This window comes from Leopardus geoffroyi, chromosome D2 (genome assembly GCF_018350155.1).
Source record: "Leopardus geoffroyi isolate Oge1 chromosome D2, O.geoffroyi_Oge1_pat1.0, whole genome shotgun sequence".
NCBI lineage: Eukaryota > Metazoa > Chordata > Mammalia > Carnivora > Felidae > Leopardus > Leopardus geoffroyi.
The window spans coordinates 72,593,230-72,619,309 of record NC_059334.1 but is presented as its reverse complement, the minus strand read 5'-3'; the positions used below and the strand labels follow the sequence as shown (position 1 = coordinate 72,619,309).

The following is a 26,080-nucleotide window of genomic DNA, read 5'->3' as shown; positions in this document are numbered from 1 at the left end:
TTGGTTTCCATACAACACCCAGTGCTCATCCCAACAGGTGCCCTCCTCAATACCCACCACCCACCCTCCCCACCCTCCCACCACCCATCAACCCTCAGTTTGTTCTCAGTTTTTAAGAGTCTCTTACTGGAAAACAGTATTTAAAAACCAAGATATAGGCACTATATGTGTTTTTGCTTCTGGGATGTCATGGCTTCTAGACCGTCTTGACAAACAGAACTAGAAAATACATGTATACCCTAAACTCTGTATACACACATATATCTATATTTACCTCTTTGTGTGTGTGTATATATGTACCTCTTTGTGTATATATTAAAATAAACATGAATTCATGCTGTTAGCTCAGACCCTAATCCAATACCACAGGGTTCTTTGTAGTCTTCACTCCTCGCTTATTTTTAATTTCTTTTTCTGACAGTGGAAAACTTGGCTTACATTAAAATACAATTTATTTTCCAAACCTAGTAAACACATAAAGTATTGTTAGAATTGTTAACCTATACCACATGATAAGCAAATTTACTAATCAGATTACAATTTTATGTACAGTTTTTTTTCTTTAGCTTTATGGTATTAAGTCAAAACACTGTTTTCCAAAGTTACTTAGGTCAGCCCTTTTTTTTTTTCCTATTTTTGATGATGTTATGGCTTTTCTAATATAGTTAAATTTACTTGTCACAATTTTACTTTACACCCTAGGGTCTCCTGACATTCTAGGTGACTTTTCTTATTAATTTGCATTCAGGAAAGTTCACTCTTTGTGGTGTAAAACATGGGTTTTGACAAATGCATGGATTCATGTATCAACCTACACAGTGTCAGAAAGAACAGTTCTATAACACAAAAACTCCACTTTGAGGCCCCCTTGAAATTAATCCTTACCTTTACTACTTCTGGCAAATAACTGATCTGTTTTCCATCCCCACAGTTCTGCCTGTTCCAGATCATTTTATAAATGAAATTACACAACTTGTAGCCTTTGGGTCTGGTTTCTTTCACTAAGCAAAAAGCATTTAAGATTTAATCATGTTGTTTTACAAACCAATATTTGTTCTTTTTTGCTTTTCATATATTTCAAAGCTTATGTAGCAGGTATTGTTGCACTCTGCACCACATTCCCTCAGTCCATCTGGTTTCAGTGCAGCACACTGTTGGTGACTCACCTAAAGCAAGTTCTGCAATATCTCTACTTTTCACTAGCCAGGGCAAGCTAGTAACCAGACTGTTGGCACAGCTCCGAAGTACAGTACCTCCAAAGGCATCACCCAACCAATGAAGGATGAGAAGCCACAGATAAGTGCACTACCTTCCAGTCCCTCAGCAGGTTAACTCTGAGGAACATTCTACATGGTCCTCGTAGGTCCCTAGTGGGTGTGAGTCCAAATTTCCGAGTATAGTATCCGGATTAGTAATTATTGGTATTATTAGTATTATTAGTATTATTAGTATTATTGTTTTTTCTCCCTTCTTTAAAACTCTCTCTTCCCTCAACTGTGCTTCCTAGGTTCACTTCCCAAATAAACTATTTCGCTTATCCTTGTGTTAGGATGTCACCTGTTCTAAGACACTTTCCCCAGATATCCCTATGACTCATTCTCTCATCTCTATGAAGTATTTATTGTTACTTCTCAGTGAGCTCTTCTCTCACCACCTTCTTAAATTGCAAGCCTTATTCTCCTTCCTTACTTTAGTTAATAGCATTTTATTTATTTAACAGCACTTAACCTCATATACGCATGTGTATAGAATTAATTTTATTAATTTCAACTAGGCTCTGTGAATGGAATAATTTTAGTCTAATTTGTTAATAATTGTGTCTCTAGCACTTAAAATGCCCCTTGGAACATAGTAGGCACTCAATAAAAATATACTGAATAAGTAATCTTTAAAGAAGGTTGTTTTTATTTAGCATAAGAGACTTCCTATGGAAAAAAACCTGAAAACTATTAACTTTCAAAATCGTATGGTATTCATAACGAGGCCAGCTGATTCCATCACAAATGTTAATTAAAACATTCTCACACTTAGCACAAAGTTTGCCTGGATCTTCTGAGTTGCCTCTGAATTCTAAGATACCGTAAAACTATGAACAATAAAAGACTATATACTACAAGGTAGAAAACAGGCATGAGTCCAGTTTTCATATGAAGCCAAATATATTGTGCCAAACATAGTGTGTAGAATGCCATCTACACAACAGCGATGGATATAGGGAAGAATACTTTTTTATCGGTGAAATTTGAGTCCCATTATGTTTTTCTAAGTATTTATTATAAGAAAGAGAAAATCATTCTTGGTTTCCAAACTGAAATTATATTGATCACATTTTTATTACCTGGACATTGGATAAAGGACCACTCATAGTTCTTTTCTTTAGGACAAAGACTGGAATCAAGAACCATCTCACTACTGTGCATTCCAACAAGCTTCATTGGTCCTCGCGAAGATCCTTCAATGCAGTGTCCTCTTCCTGTGTTACTAGGATCATTGCACCAGCCACATCCAGGCTGCTCCAAACAATGCCCACAGGTTCTCAATCCAGAACAATTTTGAGCTGCATGACAGGAACATTAACAAATATGTTATATGACTTTATATTCAAATAGAATTTTAAGCTAATGGAAAAATAAGTATGATCTGAAATAAAGAATATAAAAAGTTGTCTGTAGCTAATGTAAACACTTTTTGTAATAATACCAAAGAGTCAGCAGTTACTTAAAGCAAATAAAACATACATCATGAACAAAGAGGAGATAAATGAACAAATAGGTGAAAAAGGGTGTGTGGTAACCATGACATGGAGAAAAATGAAGTCAGCACTTCAAGATTCCTGAGAACTTTGCCTCAAAGCGGATCCAGGGGCCTAAAGACCACATTTGTCATTGTCTGTGATGTAGAGCCATGTTAGCTGTTCTTGTTGTGCCTAGTAAAGGCCTTCAAGGAAAAACTCTGCATCTGCCTGTGACTGTCCAGTGCAAAGGCTGCCTGCCCATTCCCTGAGATAGCTGAGCCCCATTTGTACTGCCTTTCACTGACGATGTTCTTCCCAAGGGTCCAAGATACTAGCATTTACCTAATCAATCTCACCTAAAGAGTCAAACTGAATGGGAACATGGCCACCAGATCCCTACCTCAGCCAGGCAACAAGCAAAGGCTTTACTGATTTTCAGGGCTGCAGAATATCCCTCCAAGATTCAAAGGTTGAGCTGAAGCTCAAACTTTTTGTTTAAATTATGAATAATCTATAATATTCAGTAATGTTATGAATATTGTGATATATTTTCCAAGGATGAACATATTATAGTTTGCCATTATATATACCATAGCTACTATGTGATGTTTTAAAATTTTAATTCACAGAGTATCCTATATTGGGCTGAGATTTTCTTTAATTACTTTTATTGACATTTTGCTAGAAAAGGCATTCTTTGTCCTGGGAATTATTTACCTATAGACGACGGTGACAGAGGTACAAGACATCATGAATGATGTTTCTTCTAGCCACATGCTAGAAAAAAACTAGAGGGGGGAAGTGGTAATTTCTCGTAAACCAAATTCCATTGTTAAGGTGGTAATAACTTAATTTCCACTCAGTGTTTTTTATTACTGGAAACGAAAAATGTTCCTCAGATTGCTGCAAACAAGAATGGCATAAGCTTCTCAGTGAACATCAGGAACTCAATACAGTGAACTGCGTAGGGATAATAGAATATTGGTTAAAGAATTCATCAATTATAATATGATTTGTTATTAAGAATTTTTGGCATGCTGAGCATTTCAGATTGGATATAAGAACGGGAAAATAAGTACTGTCTCCTCTATTTCTTTAATAATAATTTAAAAAGGAAGAACACTGAACCATTGACTACAACTGGATAATGTTATTTTTGTAAACAAATAATCCATTAGCATGAACATGCTTCCTTTTAAAATTTACATTTTTTTCGGCAACACACAATGCTAAATGGTACATCACTTAAAAGATCCTTAGATAACTGAACATTTCATATAGTACCATACCCCTTTAGCTTTCATGCGTTGAAATATTTCTCTTATATATATGATTGTAGCTACCCCACAGTATTGTTGACTGGGTTATTCTAATTGTCTTCTGGTTTCTAAGTGTCTTATATAAAGTTGCTACAAAACCAATAGGAAATAATGAAAATATAAAATTAGGTATGTTATCTTGACATTCCAATTATTTACTATCATGTGATGATTTGAAGTAGATCTCTACTAGGTTTCACCCAGAATAAATCTAGTTTTATATTTATGGTCTATGGAAAGTAAATTTATCTTAGGACTCTCTTTTTAAGGATATATAACCAACAAAATGGCTTGAAGAAGCATTACATACAAAGTAAATCTAAACTATTCTCAAATACAACATTCCTGCTAATGCTTTCCAAACAGCTGGGGAAATCTTAGATGAAAGAAGGCTCAGTTTCTTGTACTGGCTGATTGACAAACTAGTAATCTTCTAATTCCATTTATTTATTTGATTTTAGGCTTTAATAACAGGTTACAAAATGTCATGCTCAGAGCAACATTTTATTCTCTTAGATTTTATTTTACATATGAAACTAGTGCATAAGGTAATGTTGGTTTTCCTTTTACTCAAGAGTACAACAAAGCAACAGGCATTGCTGAAAGATTAACAGGAAAACCCATCTCTAGTATTTAATAATGATTCAAATACTGACAAAAACTAATGTTTTTTAGACAATAATACGGGAAAGATTTTGTAGGCTATGCTATTTTTCTAAGTTATGACTAGTAGCGAGACTGTGTGTAAACTACAAGTAATTAGAGCAATCATTTTTATTTTATTTATTTTGGGCTTTTTGAAAAACTAAGTTGTAAAACATTCAATATGGTTTTTGAAATGTGTAAGAATTTTAAAAATCAATCTGTAAGAAATTATGCCATCAGATGATTACTGGAGACTTCTGGTTTCTGATCCTGCATGTCATGGATTCAGAAGTTACCACTCCATCCAAACAAAAAGTAAAAAGCAGCACAAAATGAAAAGTCAACAACTCGTCTTAGATCTGTCAGAGGAAGTCACAGGGAAAATCACTGCAGAAAATTGGAGAGACAGAGGAGGATACAGAGATTGTAATACACCAAATTTGAAACTTCTACGGGAACAGTGCCAGGGGAAGGAACTACGGAAGCTCACTGTGGGCATCTCTGAGAGTTAAAATTCCCAGAAGGACCCAGTCATGGGGCATTCACACACTTCTGTGAGTTTTACCTCCAAGAGCTCCCAGTGAACATCAAAGAAAAACCTTCTTCTGCTTCCAGCAGGCGAAGATATTTTGAAATATGCCAGAGTTTTCTGTTCTTCTTAACAAGGCCAGGAAAAACTATGTAACAGAGCCTAAACTACTGAGGTTTTTATCAGAGCCTAACTGACCTGTTAAAGAGAAATACCCAACTCTAGCCTGCTCTGGCCTTCCACGTGGGAAAAGAGATACACAAATACAGCTCCCTCTGACCATCCTGTGCCACCTGAGAAAGGGGAAAAAACTGAGATGCACTGGTGAAGTCCACAATATGAGGCACAATTTCACAAGAAAACTAAGACCTAATCATATATAGAACACTTCTGCTCCTTCCATACTCTACAACTGCAATGCTTTTATAAAAACCTATCCATTTACAGCAGTTTCTTCTACCCATAAATCATATCTGGCTATCAAGAAAAAAATTACAAGCATACCAAAAGACAAAAAAACAATGTGAAGGGGTGCCTTCATGACTTAGTCAGTTAAACGTCCAACTTCAACTCAAGTCATGATCTCACAACTATGGGTTCAAGCCCCACATAGGATTCTGTGCCGATAGCTCGGAGCCTGGAGTCTGCTTTGGATTCTGTGTCTCCCTCTCTCTCTGCCCCTACCCTGCTCATGCTCTCTTTCTTAAAATAAATAAACATTAAAAAAAAATGTGAGAAGACAGAACAAGCATCAGATCAGAAATGGCAGGAATGTTGGAATTATCAGGCCAGGAATTTAAAACAACTATGATTAATATGCTAAACGTTCTAATGGATAAAGTATCCATTATGCAAGAACAGATGAGCATTGTAAGCAAAACTATAAACCTCCCAGAAATAATATACAAGATCAAGATGACCTTGAGTTTGGTGATATTTTAGTTACGACACCAAAGGCACAATCCATGAAAAAAAAATTGATAAACTAGACTTCATTAAAATTTAAACTCAAATTTAAAATTTCTGCCTTGCAAAGATATTGTCAAGAGAATGAAAGTACAAGCTATACACTGTAAGAAAATATTTAGAAAAGACACATCTAATAAAGGACTGTTATCTAAAATACACAAATAGAAAAAAAAAAAAAAGTGTTCGAAGATGGCGGCGTAGGAGGACGCTGGGCTCACCGCGCGTCCTGCTGATCACTTAGATTCCACTTACACCTGCCTAAATAACCCAGAAAAACCGCCAGAGGATTAGCAGAACAGAGTCGCCGGAGCCAAGCGCAGACGAGAGGCCCACGGAAGAGGGTAGGAAGGGCGGCCAGGCGGTGCGCGCTCCACGGACTGGCGGGAGGGAGCCGGGGCGGAGGGGCGGCTCGCCGGCCAAGCAGAGCCCCGGAGTCTGGCCTGCAAAAGCGGAGGGGCCTGACGGACTGTGTTCCGACAGCAAGCGTGACTTAGCGTCTGGGAGGTCATAAGTTAACAGCTCTGCTCGGAAAGCGGGAAGGCTGGAGGACAAAGGGAGGGAGAGCTGCTGAGCCCCCGGACGACAGAGCTCAGTTTGGTGGGGAACAAAGGCGCTCGCCAGCGCCATCTCCCCCGCCCATCCCCCAGCCAAAATCCCAAAGAGAACCAGTTCCTCCCAGGGAAATTGCTCATTCCGCGCAAACACCCAACTCTGTGCTTCTGCGGAAGAGCCAAACCTCCGGCAGTGGATCTGACTCCCTCCCGCTGCCACAGGGCCCCTCCCGAAGTGGATCACCTAAGGAGAAGGGAGCTAAGCCTGCCCCTCCTGCCCCTGTGCACCTTGCCTACCCACCCCAGCTAATACGCCAGATCCCCAGCATCACAAGCCTGGCAGTGTGCAAGTAGCCCAGACGGGCCACGCCACCCCACAGTGAATCCTGCCCCTAGGAGAGGGGAAGAGAAGGCACACGCCAGTCTGGCTGTGGCCCCAGCGGTGGGCTGGGGGCAGACATCAGGTCGGACTGCAGCCCCGCCCACCAACTCCAGTTATACACCACAGCACAGGGGTGCAGATCCTCACCACTCCAGGGACTATCCAAAATGACCAAGCGGAAGAATTCCCCTAAGAAGAATCTCCAGGAAATAACAACAGCTAATGAGCTGATCAAAAAGGACTTAAATAATATAACAGAAAGTGAATTTAGAATAATAGTCATAAAATTAATCGCCGGGCTTGAAAACAGTATACAGGACAGCAGAGAATCCCTTGCTACAGAGATCAAGGGATTAAGGAACAGTCATGAGGAGCTGAAAAACGCTTTAAATGAAATGCAAAACAAAATGGAAACCACCACAGCTCGGATTGAAGAGGCAGAGGAGAGAATAGGTGAACTAGAAGATAAAGTTATGGAAAAAGAGGAAGCTGAGAGAAAGAGAGATAAAAAAATCCAGGAGTATGAGGGGAAAATTAGAGAACTAAGTGATACACTAAAAAGAAATAATATACGCATAATTGGTATCCCAGAGGAGGAAGAGAGAGGGAAAGGTGCTGAAGGGGTCCTTTAAGAAATAATAGCTGAGAACTTCCCTGAACTGGGGAAGGAAAAAGGCATTGAAATCCAAGAGGCACAGAGAACTCCCTTCAGACGGAACTTGAATCGATCTTCTGCACGACATATCATAGTGAAACTGGCAAAATACAAGGATAAAGAGAAAATTCTGAAAGCAGCAAGGGGTAAACGTGCCCTCACATATAAAGGGAGACCTATAAGACTCGTGACTGATCTCTCTTTTGAAACTTGGCAGGCCAGAAAGAATTGGCACGAGATTTTCAGTGTGCTGGACAGAAAAAATATGCAGCCGAGAATCCTTTATCCAGCAAGTCTGTCATTCAGAATAGAAGGAGAGATAAAGGTCTTCCCAAACAAACAAAAACTGAAGGAATTTGTCACCACTAAACCAGTCCTACAAGAGATCCTAAGGGGGACCCTGTGAGACAAAATACCAGAGACATCACTACAAGCATAAAACATACAGACATCACAATGACTCTAAACCCGTATCTTTCTATAATAACACTGAATGTAAATGGATTAAATGCGCCAACCAAAAGACATAGGGTATCAGAATGGATAAAAAAACAAGACCCATCTATTTGCTGTCTACAAGAGACTCATTTTAGACCTGAGGACACCTTTAGATTGAGAGTGAGGGGATGGAGAACTATTTATCATGCTACTGGAAGCCAAAAGAAAGCTGGAGTAGCCATACTTATATCAGACAAACTAGACTTTAAATTAAAGGCTGTAACAAGAGATGAAGAAGGACATTATATAATAGTTACAGGGTCTATCCATCAGGAAGAGCTAACAATTATAAATGTCTATGCGCCGAATACTGGAGCCCCCAAATATATAAAACAACTACTCATAAACATAAGCAACCTTATTGATAAGAATGTGGTAATTGCAGGGGACTTTAACACCCCACTTACAGAAATGGATAGATCATCTAGACACACGATCAATAAAGAAACAAGGGCCCTGAATGAGACATTGGATCAGATGGACTTGACAGACATACTTAGAACTCTGCATCCCAAAGCGACAGAATATACTTTCTTCTCGAGTGCACATGGAACATTCTCCAAGATAGATCATATACTGGGTCACAAAACAGCCCTCCATAAGTTTACCAGAATTGAAATTATACCATGCATACTTTCAGACCACAATGCTATGAAGCTTGAAATCAACCACAGAAAAAAGTCTGGAAAACCTCCAAAAGCATGGAGGTTAAAGAACACCCTACTAACGAATGAGTGGGTCAACCAGGCAATTAGAGAAGAAATTAAAAAATATATGGAAACAAACGAAAATGAAAATACAACAATCCAAACGCTTTGGGACGCAGCGAAGGCAGTCCTGAGAGGAAAATACATTGCAATCCAGGCCTATCTCAAGAAACAAGAAAAATCCCAAATACAAAATCTAACAGCACACCTAAAGGAAATAGAAGCAGAACAGCAAAGACACCCCAAACCCAGCAGAAGAAGAGAAATAATAAAGATCAGAGCAGAAATAAACAATATAGAATCTAAAAAAACTGTAGAGCAGATCAACGAAACCAAGAGTTGGTTTTTTGAAAAAATAAACAAAATTGACAAACCTCTAGCCAGGCTTCTCAAAAAGAAAAGGGAGATGACCCAAATAGATAAAATCATGAATGAAAATGGAATGATTACAACCAATCCCTCAGAGATACAAACAATTATCAGGGAATACTATGAAAAATTATATGCCAACAAATTGGACAACCTGGAAGAAATGGACAAATTCCTGAACACCCACACTCTTCCAAAACTCAATCAGGAGGAAATAGAAAGCTTGAACAGACCCATAACCAGCGAAGAAATTGAATCAGTTATCAAAAATCTCCCAACAAATAAGAGTCCAGGACCAGATGGCTTCCCAGGGGAGTTCTACCAGATGTTTAAAGCAGAGATAATACCTATCCTTCTCAAGCTATTCCAAGAAATAGAAAGGGAAGGAAAACTTCCAGACTCATTCTATGAAGCCAGTATTACTTTGATTCCTAAACCAGACAGAGACCCAGTAAAAAAAGAGAACTACAGGCCAATATCCCTGATGAATATGGATGCAAAAATTCTCAATAAGATACTAGCAAATCGAATTCAACGGCATATAAAAAGAATTATTCACCATGATCAAGTGGGATTCATTCCTGGGATGCAGGGCTGGTTCAACATTCGCAAATCAATCAACGTGATACATCACATTAACAAAAAAAGAGAGAAGAACCATATGATCCTGTCAATCGATGCAGAAAAGGCCTTTGACAAAATCCAGCACCCTTTCTTAATAAAAACCCAAGAGAAAGTCGGGATAGAAGGAACATACTTAAAGATCATAAAAGCCATTTATGAAAAGCCCACAGCTAACATCATCCTCAACGGGGAAAAACTGAGAGCTTTTTCCCTGAGATCAGGAACACGACAGGGATGCCCACTCTCACCGCTGTTGTTTAACATAGTGCTGGAAGTTCTAGCATCAGCAATCAGACAACAAAAGGAAATCAAAGGCATCCAAATTGGCAAAGATGAAGTCAAGCTTTCGCTTTTTGCAGATGACATGATATTATACATGGAAAATCCGATAGACTCCACCAAAAGTCTGCTAGAATTGATACATGAATTCAGCAAAGTCGCAGGATACAAAATCAATGTACAGAAATCAGTTGCATTCTTATACACTAACAATGAAGCAACAGAAAGACAAATAAAGAAACTGATCCCATTCACAATTGCACCAAGAAGCATAAAATACCTACGAATAAATCTAACCAAAGATGTAAAGGATCTGTATGCTGAAAACTATAGAAAGCTTACGAAGGAAATTGAAGAAGATTTAAAGAAATGGAAAGACATTCCCTGCTCATGGATGGGAAAAATAAATATTGTCAAAATGTCAATACTACCCAAAGCTATCTACACATTCAATGCAATCCCAATCAAAATTGCACCAGCATTCTTCTCGAAACTAGAACAAACAATCCTAAAATTCATATGGAACCACAAAAGGCCCCGAATAGCCAAAGGAATTTTGAAGAAGAAGACCAAAGCAGGAGGCATCACAATCCCAGACTTTAGCCTCTACTACAAAGCTGTCATTATCAAGACAGCATGGTATTGGCACAAAAACAGACACATAGACCAATGGAATAGAATAGAAACCCCAGAACTAGACCCACAAACGTATGGCCAACTCATCTTTGACAAAGCAGGAAAGAACATCCAATGGAAAAAAGACAGCCTCTTTAACGAATGGTGCTGGGAGAACTGGACAGCAACATGCAGACGTTTGAAACTAGACCACTTTCTCACACCATTCACAAAAATAAACTCAAAATGGATAAAGGACCTGAATGTGAGACAGGAAACCATCAAAACCTTAGGGGAGAAAGCAGGAAAAGACCTCTCTGACCTCAGCCGTAGCAATCTCTTACTCGACACATCCCCAAAGGCAAGGGAATTAAAAGCAAAAGTGAATTACTGGGACCTTATGAAGATAAAAAGCTTCTGCACAGCAAAGGAAACAACCAACAAAACTAAAAGGCAACCAACGGAATGGGAAAAGATATTTGCAAATGACATATCGGACAAAGGGCTAGTATCCAGAATCTATAAAGAGCTCACCAAACTCCACACCCGAAAAACAAATAACCCAGTGAAGAAATGGGCAGAAAACATGAATAGACACTTCTCTCAAGAAGACATCCGGATGGCCAACAGGCACATGAAAAGATGTTCAGCGTCGCTCCTTATCAGGGAAATACAAATCAAAACCACACTCAGGTATCACCTCACGCCAGTCAGAGTGGCCAAAATGAACAAATCAGGAGACTATAGATGCTGGCGAGGATGTGGAGAAACGGGAACCCTCTTGCACTGTTGGTGGGAATGCAAATTGGTGCAGCCACTCTGGAAAGCAGTGTGGAGGTTCCTCAGAAAATTAAAAATAGACCTACCCTATGACCCAGCAATAGCACTGCTAGGAATTTATCCAAGGGATACAGGAGCACTGATGCATAGGGGCACTTGTACCCCAATGTTCATAGCAGCACTCTCAACAATAGCCAAATTATGGAAAGAGCCTAAATGTCCATCAACTGATGAATGGATAAAGAAATTGTGGTTTATATACACAATGGAATACTACGTGGCAATGAGAAAAAATGAAATATGGCCTTTTGTAGCAACGTGGATGGAACTGGAGAGTGTGATGCTAAGTGAAATAAGCCATACAGAGAAAGACAGATACCATATGGTTTCACTCTTATGTGGATCCTGAGAAACGTAACAGGAACCCATGGGGGAGGGGGAGGAAAAAAGAAAAAAAAAAGAGGTTAGAGTGGGAGAGAGCCAAAGCATAAGAGACTGTTAAAAACTGAGAACAAACTGAGGGTTGATGGGGGGTGGGAGGGAGGAGAGGGTGGGTGATGGGTATTGAGGAGGGCACCTTTTGGGATGAGCACTGGGTGTTTTATGGAAACCAATTTGGACAATAAATTTCATATAGTATAAAAAAAAAAAATAAATAAATAAATAAATAAATAAAATAAAATAAAAATTAAAAAAAAATAAAATACACAAATAACTCTTAAAACTCAATAATAAGAAAATAAACAACCCAAGTTGAAAATGGACAAAAGACCTAAACAGACACCTCACCAAAGATACAGAGGCAAGAATGAAAAAATGCTCCACATCATATGTCAAGAGAAATGCAAACTAAAACAACAATGAGATACCACTGCATACCTATTAGAATGGCCAAAATCCAAAACACTGACAACACCAAATGCTGGTAAATGTGTAGAATGCAAAGGAACAGAAACATCCATTGGTGGTGGGAATGCAAAATACAACCCCTTTGAAAGTCAGTTTGATGGTTTCTTACAAAACTAAACATTTTAACATACAGTTCAGCAATAACACTTTTCCGATATTTACCCAAATGAACTGAAAATTTATGTCCACATAAAAACCTGCACATGGATGTTTATTGCAGCTTTGTTCACAATTGTCAAAACTTTCCAAAAGCAACCAAGATTTCTTTTAGTAGTGAGTAGACAAACTGTGGTACAACCAGACAATGAATACTAGTCAATAAGCTACCAAGCCATGAAAAGACATGAAGGAAATTTAAATGCATATTACTAAGTGAAAGAAACTAATCTGAGAAGCTACATACTGTATGATTCCAACCATATGACATTCTGGAAAAGGCAAAACTATGGGGACAGTAAAATATTAGTGATTTCCAGGTGTTAGGGCAGACAGAAGGATGACTAGGCAGAGCTCAGAGGATTTTTAGGCAGTGAAACTGCTGTATATGATACTATAATGATGGATACATGCCATTATACAACTGTCAAACCCCACAGAATGTAGCACACCAAGAATGGAGCCTAATGTAAACTCTGGACTTTGAGCAACAGTGATGTGCCAATGTAGGCTCATCACCTGTAGCAAATGTACCGCTCTGGTGGGGGATGTTGTCAGTGGGGGAATTAAGCACATGTGGGGGCAGAGGACATATGGGAACTCTCTATATCTTCCTCTCAAAATTTCTGTGAACCTAAAACTGATCTAAAAAGTAAATTGTAATCAATTTTTAAAAGATTACTTTCCCTAACTCCCATGAAAAAAAATGTTTAAATTGAACATGTATATAAACCTGCCAAATACTGAAAGAAATACAGATTTGTCAGATGTGTACTATATTCTCATGTTTCCTATTATTCCATTTTCACTGTATCAATTTAATTACATTTTATTTGAACATTTATATATTAAGAACTAAATCTTCTATTATTGCTTTAAATAATCTCCTTGAAGTTCATTTTCACAAATAGAATAACAAATATTTTAAGATAAATATATCAATTATTAATAATTGCAGTTATTAACAAAGCTTTCTCAGAAAACATTAGGCAAAATGTGTCTGAAGACACATATTTCTTTCTTCAAATTGTGAATTTTAAGTAATAATATGACAATATTATAACTGAAAAACACTAGGGAATATTATAAAAGCCGTATTTGTTTCTCATTAGCAAAGAACAGTTTCCTTCAAGTTCCATTTACTAGGAAACCTCAAATACCACTGAAACAAATTTCTGAAAACAACATAAAATTTATACCATTTCTAATATAGTTTTATTTACAACTATAAGAATGCTTTTACTACTGTTAAATGTTTAGTGAAGGACTAGACAAATGTACTAAAAAACAATAATATAAATCCATTACATATAATACTAAAAAGATATAAAGTTAAATGTAAAAATATGACAAAAACATTGCCCATAAGCTGACATATTTGCAAAACAATAACACTCAGCTACTTTTAGTATTCAGATTTTGAGCAAGGATCTGTATTCCCAATCTCTATTTTATTTCCTGGCATTTCCTCATTGCTCATTAAACGTCTGCTGGTTAAAACCAGGGAAAAGAAAGACATAATAGAGAAGGAGTTTGTTTCTCACAAGGAGTAGATTACTACAACGTCCAAAAGATACAGGGTCTCCTTGAAGCAAAGTACAATGCCCTTCTTCCCACATGAATAAGGGGCATATAATTTACAGGGCTGTGGAACAAACATAACTGTTACTAGACATCAGCTGCACAAATGGGTTTAGGATGGCCAAAGAGAAGGCAAGGCTGACAACAGACCCAACAGTGAAAGACAAGACCCAAGGAAAAGAAAATTCCAGCAGGCTAGACTGCTCAAGAACAAGTACAAAAAGTTGAAAATAAAATTCTCAACAAATCAAAATCAAGAAAACAAAGAGTCAAAAACAAAAGATACAAAAGCAGAACTTGACAACTGATCTAACAACCCTAGCGGACAACCCTACCAACAGCAGTTATTGTAATCAAGTTAATCAGTGGTGAAGGTGCAATTCATTACCTGTGTTTAAGTAGTTAATCATGTTTTATTTACCTTCTCAAAAAATGCAGTTACAGTTTTTATAGTGGAACTACAAGGTTATCAAAAGCATTACTTTAAATAAATACAAATCCCCAAAGAAAAAACCAGGAAGAAGAATCTGAATCATAACAAACAAAGAGATGGAAAAAACAAGTGAATTTAAGACATACTGAGATTTATCTAGAAATTCCAACAACTGTTTTAAGATTTCTAAAAAGAGTAAATAGGAAAAAAATCTAATGATTAAAAACCATTTTTAGCACATAAAGAAAGTACTCATCAGATTCAAAGAGCCAATGGGAATCTATTTTTAAAATCCAACTCAATTAATGGAAAACTGAATTGAAATGAGTTGTAAAATTTGGAATTCCAAGGATAAAGAGAAAAAAATCTTAAAATCTTGTATTTCTCAAAGAATTTCTTTAAAAAGAGGCTCCAAAAATTAATGAAAATCAAATTCACATGAGAATTCTCACTCACAACACCAAATGCTACAAGGTCTAAGGAAAGAATTACTTAGAACTACATATCCAGCCACTTTATCATTCACATGAACATAAAAAATACACTTTAGACATGAAAAAACTCAAAAACATTACTAGCCATAAATTTATTTGGAAAGAATTACTGAAGACTGTTCTCCAAAAGGTAAATAAATGAGAAAGAAGATATGGAATACAAGAAAGATTTGTGAGCAAAGAAGACAACTTAGATTTTTTCCTTTTTTTTAATTTAAATATTAGTTAACATACAATGCAGTATTGGTTTCAGGAGTAAAATTCAGTGATTCACCACTTTCGTACAACACCCAGTGCTCATCACCACAAGTGCACTCCTTGGTACCTCTCACCCATCTAACCCATCTCCCACTCACCTCCCTCCTTCAACCCATAGTTTGTTCTCTATAATTAAGAGGCCCTCGTGGTTTGTTTCCCTCTCTTCTCTCCACCCCCTTCCCATATATTCATTTGTTTATTAAATTCCACATATGAATGAAATCATATGCTATTTGTCTTTCTCTGACTTATTTCGCTTAGCATAATACATTCTAGCCCCATCTACATCATTGCAAATGGCAAGATTTCATTCTTCTTGATTACTGAGTAATATTCCTGTGTGTGTGTATATATATATATACATATATATATAACATATATATATACATTATATATATATACATATACATACATATATATAACATATATATACATATATATGTATATACACACACACACACACACACACACACAAACTTCATCCATTCATAGTCAGTGGACATTTGGGAACTCTCCATAACTTGGCTATTGTTGATAATGCTGCTGTAAACATTGGGTTGCATGTACCCCCTTTGAATCTGTATTTTTGTATCCTTTGGGTAAATACCTAAGAGTACAATTGCTGGACCATAGGGAAGTCCTATTCTTAGTTTTTTTGAGGAACCTCCATACTGTTCTCCAGAATAGGTGTACCAGTTTGCATTCCCAACTACAGTGCAGGAGAACTCTCCTTTCTCTGCATCCTTGCCAACACCTGTTGTTTTTTGTATTGCTAATTTTAGCCATTCTAACAGGTGTGAGGTGATATCTGATTGTGGTTTTGATTTGTATTTCTCTAACGATGAGTGATGTTGAGCATTTTTCATGTGTCTGTTGACCATCTTTTCATGTGTCTGTTGACCATCTGGATGTTGGCCATGTGTCTGTTGGCCGTCTTCTTTGGGAAAGTGTCTCTTCATGTCTTCTGCCCATTTCTTAACTGAGTTGTTTTTTGGATGTTGAGTTTAAGAAGTTCTTTATAGATTTGGAGTACTAATCCTAAATTATCAGATATGTCATTTGCAAATATCTTCTACCATTCTGTAGGCTGCCTTTTAGTTTTATTGTTTCCTTTGCTGTGTAGAAGCTTCTTATCTTGATGAAGTCCCAATAGTTCATGTCTTTTGTTTCCCTTGCCTTCAGTGACATGTCTAAGTAAGAAGTTGCTCCAGCCATGGTCAAAGAGGTTTCTGCCTGTGTTCTCATCTAGGATTTTTATGGCTTCCTGTCTCACATTTAAGTCTTTCATCCATATTGAATTTATCTTTGTGAATAGTGTAAGAGAGTGGTCCAGTTTTTCCAACACAATTTGTTGAAGAGAAGATCTTTTTTCCATTGGATATTCTTTCCTGCTTTGTTGAAGATTAGTTAACCATAACGTTGTGGGTCCATCTCTGGGTTTTCTATTCTGTTCCATTGATCTATGTGCCTTTTTTTTTTTAATTTTTTAATGTTTATTTTGTTTTTGAGAGAGAGAGAGAGAGAGAGAGACAGAGCATGAGCAGGGGAGGGGCAGAGACAAAGGGAGAGACAGAATCTGAAACAGGCTCCAGGCACTGAGCTGTCAGCACAGAGCCCGACACAGGGCTTGAACCCACAAAATGCAAGATCGTGACCTGAGATGAAGTCAGATGCTTAACCGACTGAGCCACCCAGGAGCCCCTCTATGTGTCTATTTTTGTGCCAATACCACATTGTCTTCATGACTACAGCTTTATAACACAGCTTGAAATCCATATTCATGATCCCTCTAGCTTTCTTTTTTTTTTCAGGACTACTTTGGCTCTTTGGGGTCTTTTGTAGTGATATACATATTTTAAGACTGTTTACTCTAGCTCTGTGGAAAATGCTGTTGGTATTTTGATAGGGATTGGATTAAAAGATTGCTTTGGGTAGTACAGACATTTTAACAATGTCTGTTCTTCTAGTCCATGAGCATGGAATGCTTTTCGATTTCTCAGTACCCTCTCAATTTCTTCCATAAGTGTTCTATACTTTTCAGAGTATAGATCTTTTACCTCCTTAGTTAGGCTTATTCCTAGGTATCTTACTGTTTTTGGTACAATTACAAATGGAACTGATTCCTTGATTTCTTTTTCTGCTGCTTCATTATTAGTATATACAAATGCAACAGATTTTTGCATTTTGATTTTATATCCTGCGACTGCTGGATTCACGTATTAGTTTTAGCCATATTTGGGTGCAATCTTTTGGGTTTTCTACATATAGCATCATGTCCTCTGCAAATAGTGAAAGTCAGACTTCTTCTTGGCCAATTTGGATGCCTTTACTTCTTTTTGTTGTCTAATTTCCAAGGCTAAGACTTCCAGTACTATGTTAAATAGTAATGGTGAGAGTGGACATCCTTGTCTTGTTCCTGACCATAGGGAAAGGCTCTCAGTTTGTCCCCACTGAGAATATTATAATTCATATATGGCCTTTATGATGTTGAGGTATATTCTACCTCTCCCTACTTTGTTGAGGATTTTTATCAAAATTAGATGCTATACGTTATCAAAGGCTTTTTCTCCATCTGTTGAGAGGATCATATGGTTCTTATCCTTTCTTTTATTAATGTGATGTGTCATGTTGATTTATTTGTGAATATTGAACCACCTGTGCAGCCTAAGAATGAATTTCACTTGATCATGGTGAATAATTCTTTTAAGGTACTGTTGAATTTGATTTGCTAATAGCTTGTTGAGAATTTTTGCATCAATATTCATCAGGGATATTGGCCTTTAATTCTTTGTAGTGAGATCTTTGTCTGGTTTGGAATCAAGGTAATGCTGGCTTCATAGAATGAGTTTGGAAGTCTTCCTTCTATTTCTATTTTTTGGAACAGTTTGAGAAGAATAGGTATTAACTCCCCTTTAAATGTTTGCTAGACTTTCCCTCTGAAGCCATCTGGTCCATGACCCTTGTTTATTGGGAGATTTTTGATTACTGATTCAATTTCTTTGCTGGTTATGGGTCTGTTCCAGTTTTCTATTTTTCCTGTCTCAGTTTTAGTACTGTGTGTATCTAGGAATTTATCCATTTCTTCCAAATTGCCCAGTTTGTTGGCATGTAATTTTTCATAATATTTGCTTATAACTGTTTATATTTCTGTGGTGTTGATTTTGATCTCTCCTCTTTCATTTGTGATTTTATCTATTTGGGTCCCTTCTCTTTTCTTTTTGAGAAGTCTGGCTAGGGGTTTTTCAATTTGGTTAATTCTTTCAAAGAACCAGCTCTTACATTCATTGATTTTTTTAAATAAAGGATTTCCGGATGAATATATACTTGAACTCCAACTTTTTTAAGGTGATTCTGCAACTAACTGTGGTTGTGGAATGGGGACTCGTGGGCACCTGCAGAGCATATTATTCTCGAAAAAAATTATAAAGTCTGGATCAGTCACAGGAGGTACAGACCCCAATTAGTAGGGCATGAATGAATGGATTCAACATTGAAAAGCAGGTGGAAGCAATGGAAGTAAAAATAATCCTTCCTACCTTCTTATTAAAAATCTGAACAGACTAATTAATTCATGTCCCTGTTGGAAAGGCATTTTTTGATGAGCTCCAGTTTCAGAGGTAGACTGTGGAAAGATAAACCATATTTTTTGCTAGCAAAGAGCTGAGACCAGTAGCTTCTACATCTTCCCAAGCGAAAAACAAAAAAACAAAAAAACAAAAGTTGCATGTGACCTCAGATGCCTAGAAGGACACCAAGTGCTATCAGTAACGTTGTGCAATCCCCTTGGCAGCAGCATCCTGATGAAATTTGTCTTTGCAAGAAAGGCCGCTCATAACCACACAGTACCCATATCATACATTCAGTCAAGTGCATCCTCCCCCTACAGTCCTTACAAAACATGAGACCAGCAAGGGGCAAGATCTTCTCCTGAAGTAAACCCACAACAAGTCCAGCACTGCCCTGCTGACATGACTCTCCATGTAATGCCAAGACTGCATCCTTCATTTATAGTAGATGTACTACCCCTTGTAGTATGCTTGATATTCTCGCCAAAAAATGCTTAACTTAAATCTTATCACGAGAAAAGAATTAGACAAATCCAAGTTGGGCCACTTACAAAACAACTGCTATAGATTCTTTAAAACTATCACAGTCGTTGGGGCGCCTGGGTGGCGCAGTCGGTTAAGTGTCCGACTTCAGCCAGGTCACGATCTCACAGTCCGTGAGTTCGAGCCCCGCGTCAGGCTCTGGGCTGATGGCTCAGAGCCTGGAGCCTGTTTCCGATTCTGTGTCTCCCTCTCTCTCTGCCCCTCCCCCGTTCATGCTCTGTCTCTCTCTGTCCCAAAAATAATAAATAAACGTTGAAAAAAAAATTAAAAAAAAAAAAAAACTATCACAGTCGTGTAAGCCATGGGAACTGTACTAGATTAACGGACACTACAGAAGCACAACAAAGCAGTATGTGATCCTTGAAGTAGCAAGCACTTCCGAGAAGTGTTACGCTATCTGCAACACAGACTCAGAGTTAGGGAGACCACAACCAAGGCAAAATGTAAATACATACGATAAAATAATTAGTAGATTTCAAAATGACAGTATAACTTAAGTGTGGGGTTTAGACCACCAATAGGTTTGAAAACAGTTAACTGTAACACTTTTTTCGCATCTTTCGAAAACTTCTTCAAATGTTCAATTTATGATGCCTTTAAATGAAAAAGTCACTCTGGATAAATACTTACGAGAGCAGGTGGCAGTTTGCCACTCCAGACACTGCCCGTATGGGAAAGAAATGATATAAGCATTGGAGTCAACACATCGTCTCGTGCTACTGCACCACATACACTCCATGCCATTGCTTGTACAGTTGGAGCAGGACGTCCTTAGAGAACACGGCTTTTTGCATGGCCTTGCATTTTGATTTGGACTAACTGGAATAAATCAGCAAATATAATTAGTTTATTTGTTAACTGTATGTTAACACAAGTAGATGGGTTTCGTTTGTTTTGCTGTTTTAGGGAATGTTTCAAGTAAGCCAAGTGTGGGATAAAAATTATAGCCAAAAATACATGATAAGGTGAATGAAAATAAAGATGAGACGTCATCTCATCTACTTAGTAAATTTATTATCAAATTTGAACATTGTAGTTCTTTGGGAAATTTCAATCCTTTATAAAGTACATAAAATTATATAATTTAAAACCTTATAAACAGAAGTGTAGCACATGACCTGGTTTTCTAGCTTTGGCTAAACACAACATACACTATCATATTCACTTTCTTGTTACAATTTTTTTCCATAAACATTTCATATCTTATCAAAACAAATGCCCTGTCAGTGAACATGTCTCTGATATAAACACACAATTAAAATAAAACAATATACTATAAAATCTTTACATGAAATATACCTATTACGATAAATATTTTTTTAATATTACCAAGGATGTGAAGGAACCAGAAGCCTGCACATTGCTGGTGGGAATGTAAAATGATACAACTTTTATGACAAATGGTATGGCGATTCCTCAAAAAATTAAGCACAGAATTACCATATGATATAGCAATTCCCTTCTGGCTATATGCCCAAAAGATGTGACATTGGAACTGGAAAAGATATGTGAACACCCATGTCCACAGCATCAGTACTCACAACAGCAAACGTAAAAGTAACTCAAGTTTATGCTGACAGATGAATGCATAAACAAAATTTGTATGTACATATAATGGATAATTATTCGCCCTAAAAATGGAATGAAATTCTAACATATGCTACAATATGGATGAACCTTGAAGACATTATGCTAAGGAACGTAAGCTAGCCATAAAAGTTCATACACTTTATGATTCCACTTATATGAGGTACCTAGATTAGTCAAACTCATAGAAACAGAAAATAGAAGGTGGTTGTCAGGGGCTGAGGGAGGGAGGTACAGAGAGGTATTTTTTAATAGATATGGAGTTTGGGAAGATGAGAAAGTTCTGGAGATGCTTGGTGTTAACTGAGGCACTTACCAACACTGAACTCTACATTTAAAAATGGTAAAAATGGTAAATTTTATGTTATGTATATGGTAAATTTTATGTTATGTATATTTTACACAATAAAAATATTTAAAAAGAGAAAACAATATTCCTTTCTCACTTAACAAAAATCCATTCCAAGACAAATACCATATGATTTCACTCAGATGTAGAATTTAAGAAACAAAACAGATAAGCAAAGGGAGAAAAAGAGAGAGAGAGAGAGAGAGAGAGAGATGCAAATCAAAAAAACAGTCTTTAATTATAGAGAACAAATGGATGGTTACCAGAGGAAATGGGGGTGGGGGATGGGTTCAATAGGTGATAGGGATTAAGGAGCATACTTGTGATGAGCACAGGGTGATGTATGGAACTACTGAATCACTATATTGTACATTTGAAACTAATGTAACACTGCACGTTAACTAACTGGAATTAAAATAAGAAAAAAATAATGTACACTTCTAGCATTTTATACTGGCTAATAAACCAAATAAAAACTTATAACACAATTAGTACAGGTTTGGAGTTTGAATTCCATAGCCAATATAAAAAAAATTAAAGGTCAATCACCACAAAATGACATATAATGCAAAAAAAAAAAAAAAAACCCTTATAACAGAAAAGTTCCTTTTTACTTGCCAAATGAAATAGATCTGTAAGATGAAAATAATTTGAAATAGTTGTTATTCTTAAAAACAAAACTTTCTTCCAAACACTATTATTATAATAGACATAAACAAAATTATAATAGATTCTTACTAGACTGCAAGTAACTATAACCATAAATTCATAATCTCCCTATTTCAACCAAGAAATAAAAATTGTATAAAATAATAAAATTCTGTTATTTCCACCAGTTAAGGCTGAGGTCACTAAGACTAAATGGGGAATGTGGATCAAGATAAAATTTACCGAAAAATCAGGAAATCAACATCATAAAAAGATGGTGAGGGGCACCTGGGTGGCTCAGTCGATTAAGTGTCCAAATGGGCTCACAGGTCATGATCTCACAGTTCATAAGTACGAGACCCACTTTAGGCTCAGATCCTCTGTCTCCCTCTCTCTACCCCTCCCCTTCTCAAAAATAAGTAAACATTAAAAAAAATTAAAGATGGTGAAAGTTACTTCAGGCCTCTAGGCTATCACACATGGAAGAGGAGTTAGAAACATAATATTTTTAAAGAAATATTAGTTTACCACTTACCAACAGGCTTTTCACAAACAAGGCCATCTGCCATAGATGTACAAGGATTAGCTTTTAGGCCTGCCACTGCAGCCTTTTCTAGATAGGCACAGAACCCAGAATCATTTGGTTCACCAGGAAGCCACTGTAATGTTGTATTTGTAAAAGGAGACATGTCTTCCCATCCCCAGTAGGATATATTGATCTTGCGCAAGCCTACCCAAGGTGATACTTTCTGTAAACAACAACAAAAAGAACATTAAGAAACAAGTTGCATATAAAAATGCCACCATTTTCCTCAGCAAATGGTTCATCATCATTAAAAATTACATCTAAAAACATATAGAACTGTTTTTCTAATGACCAGGGGTAATTAACAATTCCAGCACATTTTGGAGAATGATATAGAAAGAACCCCATTTTTAAAACATAGATTTTGTGCTCAAGCTACATGACTGGGGTCAATTATTTAGCCGTTGTGAACCTCAGTTTCCTCTTCTACAAAATGAAAAAAATACGTGTCTGATATAAATACCTACCTGATAAGGCAAGATCACTACAAAGTTAACATACTGCTGCAGCTACTGCTGTTACTGCTACTGCTGCCATTACTGCTCCTACTGTTGCCAATTTAATCAGTCATGGAGGTAAGAATCTAAAGCGAAGTTGCCATTACATGCACAGTGAGAAAACAGGAAACAAAACTAACAAACTACATGCAGAGGTGAGTGGAAACTTCGTAACATGTTCACAAAAGAACTCAGAAGAATAACCGCCTCTCTCCTGGCTTAGATTCTACTGGTACATCAGGACTTTCATGTAATTTTAGATGAAGTTATGGGTCAGTAGGAACCAACCAGGCACTGGGGTTCACTACAGCAGACTTGGAGCTAGGGTCAGCAGCAAAGTCATGTGCTCACTTCACTCTCCTTCCCCTTTGCAGAAGTTATCTCTCACCATGCTTCAATGCCCTGCATAGGCTTGGGGGCGGGATGATGAAGGTAATGTGAAACTGTCCTTTCTGATTTCTGTGCTTCTCCCAGGTGCTAGAATCTCTTACCTAGATTCCCTAGTTCTTGTAAAGGTATTTTTGTATATGAATGGTTCAAACCAATGTTCTATGGGGGAACAAGTGCTGGGAATTTCCATTCTGTCATCTTCCTGACATTATTCCTAAACATTTCTACCTTAATATACATAATATATTTATTTTCTAAGTTACTAAGTTAATAATATTATATTACAGTGTGAGGTGACTTCAAAACTCCACATCATCCTTTTTACACTGTGGACTGTCAGGGTAGATAAAAATATGTATCTGCATTTGAGTATTTAGCAATATACAAATAAGATGTAGATATATAGATATAAATATATAGATATCTCCCGTGTTTACTCTAAATATGCTGTATAAATGGTGCTAGAGAACTTATAAAGATAGCTACAGACCTAGAAATTTTCAAAGCATATAAACATAATAAATTTCACATAGTAAATACTCAACAAATTATTTCTCAGATACAATTAAAATATCCTATGCATATTCATTATGACAGTCGATCGCATACCACCTAGTAGGGTACTCCACACATAGTAGGTAGCCAATAAATTTTGTTAACCAAAGTTCATCAGAACAGGTATGGTTATTTTCCATCATCCAATTGCTGAGACAGAGATAGTGTTTAATAAATGTTTCTAATTATAAAAATACACATGCTACTTTGTCTTGCGATCACCATAGATTTCACACATTATTCTGAAAGATATTTTGATAACAAAAAAGCTATGACATTTTTACAGTTCTTGATAATAACAGCAGGAGTCAATCCAGCATAGATATTTCAGATTAATGATTGTGCTTCACGTTACAGCGACTCTGTCTACATTTCCAACTATCTGTAGGAAAGACAAGTCATTTAAAGCAAAATATTACTCCCTAACTCATCATGATAAGAATCTGAGAGGAAGAGGAAAGAAACAGAAAAATGAAGCCGTTGATAAAACATTGAAAGTAACTATTACCCAGTAAATGAACTGGACAGGCAGTTGAAAATAGAAGACAAATTATAACATTATGAAAATTTACTAAAGCACATCATAAATCACTGCAACATTTCATCAGCCATTTCCGATAAGCAAATGATTATTTGACCCAGAATATTTCTTTAAATTGCCTGAATTTGTCTGTCTTTATTTGCCAAGGGAGGGTTATCTAAGTGTATACAAGTGGAATGACTCAGGATATAACTCATTTTACATAAAGGTATGCTTAACGGAATGTCAACTTGCAGAAGCTTCTACCTTTGCAACGCTGCTAAAGCTCAGCTTTCTAATGAAACAAAACCTTCTTCTATTCTAGAGTGCACTAGTCCACAAACTCTCAAATCTATGTTCACCACACAGCCAAAGTAACTGTTAGTACAATCTTTATGATTTATAGCAACAAGCAAGAAAATTGAGGAACACAAGAAACCTTGAAATGCGCAACTTCTGAACTTGCACGTTTCAAAATTGTAGTGTAAAAACTAAAAATATTACATTTTAAACAAGGAAAAAAAGCAACAGAGCTCTAATGCGGAATACTAGGACTTTCTAAAACTCAAAGACTGTGGATCTACCACTAATAAGCTCTTTATAAGCGACACAATACAGAACTAATTTCCAAACGTTAGTTGTAATTGTCCCCCAATTTTGTGATTAAAGAAATAAAGCCCCTGGCATCACAAGAATATAACAGATCTTAATTTATGTTATATGCTCCATACAATTAAAAAAATTTTACACATATACCTTTTCACATTTTTCTAAAATATTTTTTTTTAACTAATTGGTGTCTCTCTTACACGAAACCACATACATCTTACCTTCAGGACACTAGGCTGGTAGCTCTTAAGACAAAGAAAAGAAAAAAAAAAAACCATAGGTGTTTCTCTTGCCTCCTTAGAAATATCTTCATGTGCTGGCCAACTCAACATCCTCCAGAAGTTAGCTAGGGCATTACTCTAGGAAACTCCTTAAGACCACATCACTAATTAGATATACACTCTCTTTCTTCATATATCCCATGTGCAACTATCATTATAATTATCACAATACAGTATAATTGTGTTTGTCTTCCTCACCAGTAAAATCTTTGAGAACAGTGATGGTCTTTTAATTTCTATTCTCAGCAAGCCTTAGATTGCCAAGTACATTGAAGGTGCTCAATAAACATGTACTAAATGAATGAATACTGGCCCATTCTTCACAGAAAAACAGCTACAATTCACACAAAAATGATTTCACATATCAATCTGCATACAAATTTGGTAAGTTTTTTCTTTATTCTATTAATATCAAGCATATGATAAATGACAGCTAACAAATATACTGTGATATCCATTTCA

The 26,080-nt window shown here is 36.8% G+C and overlaps 1 protein-coding gene across 2 annotated transcripts in view; it reads right to left on the bottom strand.

Annotated features, from left to right (window-relative positions):
• Positions 1-26,080, bottom strand: part of ATRNL1 (attractin like 1) — a 784,731-nt gene that overhangs the window by 594,925 nt on the left and 163,726 nt on the right. For both annotated transcript variants that reach the window (XM_045439061.1, XM_045439062.1), the window contains exons 16-18: positions 22,716-22,929; positions 20,227-20,415; positions 2,339-2,557 (exon numbers count right to left, since the gene is read on the bottom strand). In XM_045439061.1, the coding sequence (XP_045295017.1) occupies positions 2,339-2,557; positions 20,227-20,415; positions 22,716-22,929 (622 nt within the window). The remainder of the gene's footprint in view (positions 1-2,338; positions 2,558-20,226; positions 20,416-22,715; positions 22,930-26,080) is intronic.